The following is an 11,163-nucleotide window of genomic DNA, read 5'->3' on the forward strand; positions in this document are numbered from 1 at the left end:
TGGAACTTTGTACCCTCTATTCAGGTCAGCAACCCTACAGACTCAATCCATTGCCTCATACGCCCCCTACTGGAGCAGGACACCCATTGCAGTGAATTCCATTAACATGGGGGTTAAAATTACATTTAAATTTAGCAAATTTTACAAATAAAAAAAATATGTGAAGCTGTGAATTTAGAGCTATACTGTGAATTCCGTGACATGAATATTGTGTTTTTAGTTTTGTTTTAAATTTTTCCCCATTCTTGTATGAGCATATAAGTTACCAGCTTCTCCTAGACTAACTCTGATGTTCTCCACAGGGTCCTGTAGCCCCTCCCTCACTGTTCAGTGCTCCTTCTGATGGTCCTTGCCCACCTCCTCCTCCTCCACCACCACCAGGTCCTCCTCCAGTGTTCATGGACGACGGCCCCAAACCCGACGACACAGGAGCCCAACACTCAGCTCTGTTTGCACAGCTCAACCAGGGAGAGGCCATCACTAAAGGTGGGAAGAACACCGTCAGACTACAAAATACTATACTGCCATCAAAACTGACATCAGGTGATGTGTTCCTTCCTCCAGGTTTAAAGCATGTGTCTGACAAGCAAAAGACCCATAAGAACCCTAACCTGCGCTCTCAGGGAGGGAGGACACATCAGGGATCTCCAGCCAAATGTCAGAACCCCAGCTCGTCTGCCTGTGCACCTGCCAAAAAACATTCCCCTGTGCTGGAGCTAGAAGGAAAGAAGTGGAAAGTGGTAGGTGTTTGCACCACATGAACTGACATGTATCTGACTGTTTCCAGTGTTAAATCTACTATTTATAATAGTTCTGCTACAGTTTCCATATTGCACAGCTCTCAGCAATACTTCACATTGGTCAAAGGTGTTATTCTGCTAATGTATATATAACTTTCATCTTCTTACTGTTATTAAAATAAAATAGTAGTGTGATAATAATAAAACAAGCACAACAGAGCACAACAGAGGTAAAATGAAAATCTTAGGAGCTGTTTTTAATTACTCAGTAAAGACCAGGGTTCTCCAACCCAGCTTCTGGTAGCCCTGAACAGTTTGATTAGCTGGTTGAGGTGTATGTGATTAGGGCTGAAGCTGAGGGTTGGAGACCCTCCTGTTAAAGACATTTGTTGATACAGCATTTTACTACAGAACTCAAAATGGCCACAGCCCAAAAAGGCAGACATAGGAAAAATTTGCTTTGGCCAAACTGGTCAAAAGTTATAAGCAGAAAAATAATTGTTTTTCTTAAAATATTAAATATATTAAATATCATTTTGACCAGTAGGTGTTCTGTGCTGAAGCTACTCATGTGCCCTCAGGTCACACTTGTTATAACACATACCACAAACTGGTGGTATATCATCCTATATATATACATATATATATATATATACATCCTTGGTATATCAAAAAGCTTTTGATAAGTTTTTTGTCAGAATGCTCTGAAGATGATTTGAGCCAATTTTGGTGAAAATTGTACACACCATCTAAGACAAATTCGATAAAGTATATTTTTTTGAAAATTCAATTGATCAAATGAGACCAATGCTATGATTTTCAAACTGTTCAACAAAACTGTCAAATTATTTATATCTTTTGACCAGTAAGTGGCACTGTGCTGAAATGACTCATGTGTCCTTAGGTCATGCTTGGTGTAACATGTACTAAGTTTGATTACAATCTGCTAAAGCGTTGCGGAGATGTAGATTCGTGTCCATTTTTGCACAGACTTTGTGAAATTTTATTAATGCACTTATGAAAACATTTTGGTATATCAAAAAGCTTTTGATAAGCCAGAATGCTCTGAAGATGATCTGAGCCAATTTTTGTGAAAATTGGACAAACTGTCTAGGACAAGTTCGAAAAAGTAGATTTTTCTGAAAATTCAATTGATCTAATGAGATCAATATTATGATTTTCGGTCAAACTGTTCAGAAATTATAAACAAAAATGTACATTTTTAATATCTTTTGACTAGTATGTGGCACTGTGCCAAAACCACTCATGTGTCCTCAGGTTATGCTTGTTACAACACATACCAAGTTTGGTCAGAATCCGCTAAAGCATTGGGGAGATATAGCCTTATGTCCATTCATGAAATTTGTTAACATGCTTTACAAAAATGGTTTGGTTTATCAAAAAGCTTTTGATAAATTTTTGCCAGAATGCTCTGAAGATGATCTGAGCCACTTTTTGTAAAACTGGACAAACCGTCTAGGATGAGTTCAGAAGTAAATATTCTGAAAATTCAATTGATGTAATGAGATCAATGATATAATTTTTGGTCAAACTGCTAAAAAAAAATTCTAAACAAAAAAGTCAATTTTTATATCTTTTGACCAGTTGGTAACGCTGTGCTGAAACAACTCATGTGTTCTCAGGTGATGTTTGGTATAACACATACCAAGTTTAGTGAGAATCCACTAAAGCATTGCGGAGATATAGCCTCATGTTAATTTTTGCACAAACTTTGTCAAATTTGTTAACACTCTTTATGAAAACGGTTTGGTATATCAAAAAGCTTTTGATAAGTTTTTGCCAGAATGCTCTGAAGATGATCTGAGCCGATTTTGGTGGAAATTGGACAAATCATCTAGGAAGAGTATGAAAAAGTAGATTTTTCTCATAATTCTCAATTGAGAAAAATCTTGACCCATAGAAATTTGAATTTTGAAATGTATTCAACTCATGCATGAGCCAAGGAATCAGAGGAAAGGCTATTAGCAGAAATATAAGTGCAAATCTGGCCTATTGGTGGCGCTAGAGAGTTTGAGATAGAGACTCCAAATTAGATATAGTTAATATTGAGACTGTCCTCTGTCAGTGTGCCAAGTTTCATAATTTCCCGCAAGCGGTTCTATTGGCTTTCATAGACTTTCAGAGCAGAAGAAGAAGCATGAAGAATAATAATCAGAAAACTAACGGATATACCGTTGCTTGGCCCCTAACACAATATTATGCCATTTTCTCAATAGAACGACATTTAGTGAAGCCTAAAGATTGTAAATAAATGATCATTCTTAGTGGCACAAATTATTTATGAGACGAAGAGTTTCATTAAGCCGGAGATCTTAAAAAAATAAAGATTATCTTCCAAAAAGTTGGTAATTACAATGGTAACACTCACACACTTGTAAACTGAGCTACCGTACTCTGCACTTGTAGTGACAATCTATTGGTTTAATGCATCTATTGTGTGTTTTTGGCCTGTAGGAGTACCAGGAGAAGTCTCATGACCTGGTGATAGAGGAGACCGAGCTCAAACAGGTGGTTTATGTCTTTAGCTGTAGCCACTCCACACTCCAGATCAAAGGCAAAGTCAACTCCATCATAGTGGGTAAGAGGAGCTCCTCATAACACCAGCTGCTCGTATTCAGTAACGTTATCTCCTCCTTTATCGTAGCACCGCACACCACGCCTGGCTAATGTCTGCGTCTCTTCTCACAGATAATTGTAAGAAGCTCGGACTCGTGTTTGACAATGTGGTTGGCATCGTTGAGATCATCAACTCCAGAGACATTCAGCTTCAGGTTAGACGTAAATGTTTGTGCATAACAAGTTGCAGGCTGAAATGTTTTGATTTGCTCTCAGGATTGTTATTGTAAAAGAGAACGTGTTAGCATAATGTATGTGCATGAGTTATGGTCATAACTGCCTGGATTAATAAAGAATATCCTTGTCAACACAACTATGAATCTGTTGATACTGAAAAGACGTTAACTGACATAAATTACATAAAGTCATACCTCAAACTTTAATTTTCACATATTTTGATTTTGGATTTTCAGGTTACGGGGAAAGTTCCTACTATTTCCATTAACAAGACTGAGGGGTGCCATGTTTACTTGAGCAAGGATTCACTTGACTGTGAGATTGTCAGTGCCAAGAGCTCTGAGATGAACGTCCTTGTTCCCGAGGGAGAAGATGATTATGTGAGTTTATGTACTTTGTGTATTTTAACAAAAAATTGTCTTAATCTGTTACGTCATGATACTTAAATAACAAAGTACCATTGCAGTGATTTGACCCACTTTACCTTCAAATATGAGAATAAATCTGTCATCAGCCTTTGAGACATTGTTTATACATTATTTGACTAATATCTTCTTGTGTATCCAACAGAGGGAGTTTCCAATCCCAGAGCAGTTTAAAACGGTTTGGGACGGCTCCAGCCTGGTGACAGAGCCCACAAAGATTGCTGGTTGATTCCTTTCCCAGCTTGTCACCTCTTTCCTCCTACCCAGAATTCTTCATGCACTTTCACTGTGTCACACTGTTAGCGGAGATGTACACTGCCATTGAGAAGTTTGGGATCAGTACGATTTTTTGTGTTTTTTAAGTCTTTTCTGCACATCCAGGCTGTTTTTATTTGATTAAAAATACAGAAGAAAACTGTAATATCATTGCAATTTAAAGTAGTGGTTTTCTATTTTAATATACTTTAAAATAGAATTTATTCCTGTGATGCAAAGCTGAATTCTCAGCATCATTACTGCAGTCTTCAGTGTCACATGATCCTTCAGAAATCATTCTAATATGCTGATTTATTATCAATGTTGAAAACAGTTGTGGTGCTTAATGTTTTTTTAGAACCTGTGATACTTCTTAAAGATTCTTTGATGAATAAAATGTTAAAAAGATAAGCAATTATTTAAAATAGAAATATTTTTGTAACAACGTAAACTTCCATTTAAAAGTCTGTGGTCAGTAAATTAACTTTCCTTTCTTTTTTTGGAAAAAAAAAAAAACATTTATTCAGTAAGGATGTGTTAAATTGGTAAAAAGTGATTGTAAAGGCTTATATTGTTTATTTTGAATGAATGCAGTTCTTTTTTACCTTTTTATTCATCAAAGAATTCTGAAAAAAATTCACAGGTTCCAAAAAAATATTAAGCTGCACAACTGTTTCCAACCTTCGTTATAAATGCAGCTTTGCATCACAGAAATAAATTATATTTTAAAGTATATTAAAATAGTAAAGTGTTATTTTAAATTGCAATAATCTGATTTGATATTTTAGATCAAATAAATGGAACTTTCATGAGCATAAAATACTTTTTTAGAAAACATTACAAATCTTACTGATCCTAAACTTTGAATGGCAGTATGAGAATTCATACATTGTGGTTGTGAGAATTGTAGATTTAGACTCCGAAAATTCAGATTAAGAGCAAAATATGGACAAACAAGTGTCATTTCCTTACACCAGTTATGAAACCTTTGAACAAAATAGATACTTTCCCCTTAAAGTTAGCAGCAATAAAATACATAATTAAATAGTTATACATTAAAAATTATTACACAGGATGACACCTTTATGTGTGAATATGGGAATTTTCTGTCATCTTTTTGACAAACTACACAGAACCAATACATTTTGGTTCTGTGTAGTAATATGACAAAAAACAGATTAACTATTTTCAATATGACTATATTTAGCTAAACTTGTTTTATAGGTAAAGCTGTCCTTGTGTTTTGTTTTTTTTCACATTTGACACATACTACAGTTTACAGATCCCATTTTCAGATCATAACATTTTCTTCTGCAAAAAAATTGGCAAGGTAAACTTGTATCTTCAGGCTTTGGACGCAGAATATGTGCAATCATGAGCAGAGGAGAAAAATCAACAGATATTTTACAATCAAAACCCTTTTTATTCTATGAGTGTGATAGCTGGTCTTTGTTCTGCAAGTGAATGGGTGCCTTTGGGGGTATTTTTTATAAGATTTTATATTATTTTAATGTAGTTCAAACATTGCTTAATTTTATCACTCTGTATTTCAAATTTAATCCCACACTATTCATTTCTGAAATTAACTTTTGTTAGTCAGACGTTTCAACACCATCAGCATGGTTCATGTGCAGTGTTATAACATGAAGTAAATAGTAAGTACGGCTAGTAAATGTCCACAATTGTTTCCTACATGTTCTCACTTTGCACTCACACTTTTACATCTGCTTGTAAATTGACGTGCTTTACATGTTTCTTCAGCGGGAAGGTCTTGAACACTTCAGTTCATTTTGAATGTATGCCAACATGTGTTAATATGTAGCATTCTTCACTCCATAAAAGGAGGGAATCATGTTACATTTGCTTGGTCAGTAAATAGTCCACATTTAACTAAACAATGTAATGCGCATTTATAATTGATGCTTAAACAGTAGAACGTGTACACTGTATTAAATCACACGCCTTAAATTGTACTTTACCAAAGTATTTTCATGTTACCATATTAGTTTAATCAAATAAAGTAATTGTGAACTCGCTACACTGTTATTTGTATTTTATTGGCTTTTTTTCATCTTCTGATTAAGCTTTATCCACATTATAGTTTGCACTAAAGTCACGATTTGGTCAGTTTACCCGGATGAGCGGTAATATTGGTGATACTTGGATGTAAACAACAGCATGGATTGCAGTTAATGTACTACTAAATATGTTCTTTTATTTTATGCTGTCTAAACAGGAAAACGTGTGGAAGCTGCTAAATCATATAGAGAAGGACTTAGTAAGCAGGAAAGGACACAGAATTTTGACAAACTATCGTTAATAGGTGGTAAAGATACAGCAGTATTAATTAAGATATTAGCCTAGTATTTCACCTACCTGACCGGAAATGATAAGAACAAACACGAATGTTGTCAAGTTTCTTGCCTTGGAAATCCTGGTTCAGTTTAGCCAACCATAACGTCTTCTTCCTCAGAGTCTTGTTATAACTTTGTCAGTCTGTAGTAGGCTACTCCAAAGGTTTTTCTGGTCCGACTGATTGGTTCAGCCCTAAATATGACCAAAATTGATCATTTTCAGCAGCAATAAGCTAAATATGCGACCTGGACACGGATTAGACTGGAAGCCAGAACCATTCAATTTACAAATACGGTAAAAAAAAAAAAATAAGGTGAATAATGTTAAGATGTTCTAGAGCAAGGGTTTTAAAAATGGACTAGATTTGTACAAAATGTAATATCAGAGCTGTTAAAGTTAAAATGTTATATTTTGCTTCAGTACAAGGACAATATAAAAGAGTTAATTCACTTTTAAAATGGTTATTTAATTTAGTTGTAGGCTACTAATATCATTTTTCTCACAATGTACAAATGGGGTTTTATGTGTGAAACTGCATTTATATTTTAGAAAGGGGGTCCCTATTTTGGAGTCGTTGGCAATGTGTGAAAAATGAGTGAGTTTGTCAGCACATGGCTCTTTAATGAAACTCATAGATTCTGTCCCTGACAGCGAAACTAAACAGAGCAGCAATGGGGAAACATCAACTTGGCAAATGAGAACAGAATGTTAAATATTCACCTTGCTGCATGCTGGTAATTTAAAGCAATACAAAACGTAAATTAATTTAAAATGATAGAGTTTTAAACTCAAACGGGCAACTTGTATAAATGTTTTTTGCGACCTATTTTAATTTATACACCGTTTCTATAAGCATCGAACAGACAATAAAAGCTTTATGGTGCAGGCTGCCATCTGCTGGCAAACAGGGAAGCTTTATAAAATGTTACACAACACACCGGTTTTGCTGAGGTTTATTTGTTCTTGTACAAATGTTTATTTTTGAAACAAATGTTCATTTAAATTTTTCACTGTATCATATATAAAATCAAATCAAAAACAAAAATCAATACAAAACACTTAAAATGATTTCACCTCAAAATCACATTCTTAAGTTATTAATCACCTGTTTCTAGCTAATGCTTGATGACCAAGTTCCCCTCTGAGTCTTGGGTGAAAAGCATCTCTGGCTCTGATTCCTCCTCTTTTTCTAAACAACTGGCAGATGTGCTATTCTCATAATCTTTGCCTACAGATAAATTGCTCTGGTCTTTTAGCGGGCTCCTTAAGTGCTGGTCACGATGAGCAATCACACAGAAGCCTTCTGAGTCCTGAGTGAACAACGTAGCAAGAGTTTCTCCGGCCATCTTTGTGTTTGCAAGTTCCCTACCTGATTTTTTGGGGGAAAAAGTGTAGTTCTCCTTCAACCTGCATTTAGCTGGACTGGAAATTAGTTGGCGTCTAAAAGGTGATGTCGGAGCATTTTTAACAGGCGATGTGGGCCAGCTGTTCTCTTTTCCCATCCGTTTCATGGGTGAAGACTTATTTTTGCGCCAAGACTGCTCCTCATTTTTATTCGTAATCATAGAAGTACTCAATCTTTTGCAGTTTTCATTGACAGGCCTAAAGGTTAAGATAGAGCCTTTAACTGAGGTCGCCTGATTTCTTAAACCGTGTTTGTCGGTGTTTTTAGAAGGAGACTGGAAATGCTTATGTGCATCTTCAGGGGGATTCCAGACCATCAGATCATAGTGTTCCAGCGACTCCTCATGAAAGAAAGTTTCAGTTTCAGGTACTGTCTGATTTGGATGTTCATTTAAAGCTTCTTTGGTCCAATATTCTTGTGTTTCTAGCACATTTTGCTCTGTATGTCTCCTTTTTTCAGGTGGTTCTTCTTCATTTGGCTCAGCTCCGCATATTAAATGGAGGAAACTCTGTTCTTTTTTGTCCTTGGCTGACAATCCTTCAAAATCACAGTTCTGATGGTACACCTCAGATGTTTGACTGGTTGACTCTAAATATGACTCCAAAGTCACATTATGTTTCCGTTTGGCCCCGGTGTGTGCCTCTGTGTGCATGGAACTGGACATCCCAAAGTAAGCCCCACTAGGGTTAGGATCTGGGCAAACAAATACCAGTAAGGAAAGGATGAAGGGTATTTAATGAGTTCTTGATGTATTCAAATAACTAAAACTGAGATCAAACTGAATAAAAACTATACAGGCATATAAAAAACGAATAAAAATGACAAAAATACAAAATAAAATTACAAAATGTAAAAAATTAAAATACACTGCCGTTCAAAAGTTTGGGATCAGTTCGATTTAAAAAAAAAATTTCTTCTTCACATCAAGACTGCATTTATTTAATCAAAAACACAGAAAAAATGCAATATTGTAAAATATTATTGGAATTTAAAATAATAGTTTTCTATTTTAATATACTTTAAAATAAAATTTATTTCTGTGATGCAAAGCTGAATTTTCAGCATCATTACTCCAGCCTTCAGTGTCACATGATCTTTCAGAAATAATTCTAATATGCTGATTTATTATCAGTTTTAAAGGTTGTGATGCTTCATATTTTCTGGAACCTGTCATACTTTTTCAGGGATAAATAAAAAGTTAAAAAGAACAGCATTTATTTAAAATAGAAATATTTTCTAACAATACAAGTCTTTACCTATTGATTTATTTTACAAAAATAAAGAAAAAACATTTACTGACCACAAATGAAGGATCATTTGACACTGAAGACTGAAGTAATGATGCTGAAAATTCAACTTTGCATCACAGAAATAAATTATAATTTAAAATATATAAAAATACAAAACTATTATTTTAAATTCCAATAATATTTCAAAATACTAGTTTTTCTGTATTTTTGATCAAATAAATGCAGCCTTGATGTGCAGAATAGACTTTGTCAAAAAAACATTAAATATCTTATTGATCCCAAATGTTTGAACGGCAGTGTATAAAAATAAAAACTCATTTATACTATTAATTACCATTAATACATGCATACTATTAATAAAAAAATGATAAATGTACCTCAAATGGTATCTCTCTCTCTCTATAGTAGCCAACATTTGAAGTGGATCAAAAAAAGTTAATCAAAGTTGTTCTAAGACAAGAACGGGTATTGTTTTGGTTTTAGGACAACTTTAATGAAATGTTTTGATCCACTTCAAATGTTAACTGCTGTACACACATAAACATACGTACAGTCAAACCAAAAATTATTCAGACACCAGATATAATTTTTTATATTTTTTACTAGTGGGTGCCAGGCACTACAGTTCATTTATGTAAGTGAGGATAGCAAAAAAAAAAAAAAAAACGGTGACATATTACACCCAAAAATTCTTCATACAGTAAACTACCAATACAAATTATAAAGATTTTCGGAATTTAATTTATAAAGAAATTATTCAGACACCTTGACCTGACCATGTTTTGCTTAAGTGTTTTTTTTTCTTTAATTGGTAATGTGACCTTTTTACACCACAGACTGAACTAAATGAAACATTTCTTGGTAATTGGTCAGCAAAGTATTGATAGTTGTGTAAATAATGTCATACTAACAGTTGTCTGAATTTTTGGTTGATTGAAATCCATTACCTTTCTATCAAAGTTATCTGACATTATCAAGATGAATTTGTTCTGAGTTCTTGTCATATTGTATTACTATTTTCTAAACTATAGAGAATAAACTGTGATAATGTGAGAAATGTTAAAGATGTCTGAATAAATTCAGGTTTTACTGTACATAGTTTTTATACATTATTAAATAATATTAATGAAAATATTAAAAAGTATCACATAATCTGATACAGTAAATATGAAACAGCTCTGGAATTTCTTACCTCTGGATTTGGGTGAAAAGAAGGTTGATATTGTGCTTTGTCTGGTTACAGGCATGTTGAGTTTGGTCTGAGTGAAGCTCAATGCGACTGCCACACTGTATCCCCCTGATTTCGCAAGTGGGTTCAGTAATTTGGATATTGGACGGATCTGCTGTTTCTGACAAAATGTAACAGCTGTCAGAAATCACTTCAGCAAAGTGTAGTGTATATTGTTTCTTACAAAGACAAAAAAAATCAATACACTTTTGATATAGCTTAATAGATTATATTTAATTAAAACACAGTTGTTTTTACCTGTTGTTTCTTTTCTTTTAATTCTTTTGTGTCGAGCCATATTCCACACTCTTCTTCTTTAGCTGATACTGCAGCAGGTTTTACTTTAGTGCTCTTGGCGGATTTCATTGTTTACAAATCTCACACACACTCTCACACTCCAATAACCAGCCTCGGTTTACATGCGGGACAAAAAAATCCTTGAAACGCTCAGAAACTTACAACAAACAAAGCTAGTAATCAATATTAACATTTACAATGTCATAATTTAGTTATTTAGATATAGTTCCACGAACTCCTCTGTTCTCTAGCTGTCTAGTCATTCCCGCGCGCGTATTCAAAGACTCTCTCGGGTTGCCAAATATTCTTGACATTCTTCTTTGGGGTTTATAAGCGGATTCTTGACATATCAGCATATTTCGATTAATAGCATTGGTTATAATAATTAAGATGA

General features: G+C 34.4%; 3 protein-coding genes across 3 annotated transcripts in view; 2 read left to right on the top strand and 1 right to left on the bottom strand.

Moving 5' to 3' along the window:
• LOC141289336 (phosphatidylserine synthase 1-like) overlaps positions 1-343 on the top strand; it is a 6,677-nt gene extending 6,334 nt beyond the window's left edge. Inside the window, exons 6-7 of the mRNA XM_073821453.1 lie at positions 25-91; positions 303-343. Coding sequence (XP_073677554.1) covers positions 25-91; positions 303-343 — 108 coding nt within the window. The remainder of the gene's footprint in view (positions 1-24; positions 92-302) is intronic.
• On the top strand, positions 286-6,270 carry cap2 (cyclase associated actin cytoskeleton regulatory protein 2). Its single transcript, XM_073821942.1, has 6 exons — positions 286-486; positions 565-740; positions 3,216-3,339; positions 3,450-3,532; positions 3,791-3,934; positions 4,125-6,270. Exons 1-6 carry the CDS (start codon positions 399-401, stop codon positions 4,206-4,208), a joined length of 699 nt encoding a protein of 232 aa, XP_073678043.1. The 5' UTR covers positions 286-398; the 3' UTR covers positions 4,209-6,270.
• A 1,256-nt stretch (positions 6,271-7,526) lies between these two features.
• LOC141289337 (uncharacterized) lies at positions 7,527-11,005 on the bottom strand. Its single transcript, XM_073821454.1, has 3 exons — positions 10,731-11,005; positions 10,437-10,593; positions 7,527-8,687 (listed from the first exon to the last, which is right to left on the bottom strand). The coding sequence occupies exons 1-3, from the start codon at positions 10,836-10,838 to the stop codon at positions 7,705-7,707; spliced, it is 1,248 nt and encodes a 415-aa protein (XP_073677555.1). The 5' UTR covers positions 10,839-11,005; the 3' UTR covers positions 7,527-7,704.
• Between the last annotated feature and the right edge of the window lie 158 nt (positions 11,006-11,163).

Source organism: Garra rufa, chromosome 17 (assembly GCF_049309525.1).
Source record: "Garra rufa chromosome 17, GarRuf1.0, whole genome shotgun sequence".
Lineage (NCBI taxonomy): Eukaryota > Metazoa > Chordata > Actinopteri > Cypriniformes > Cyprinidae > Garra > Garra rufa.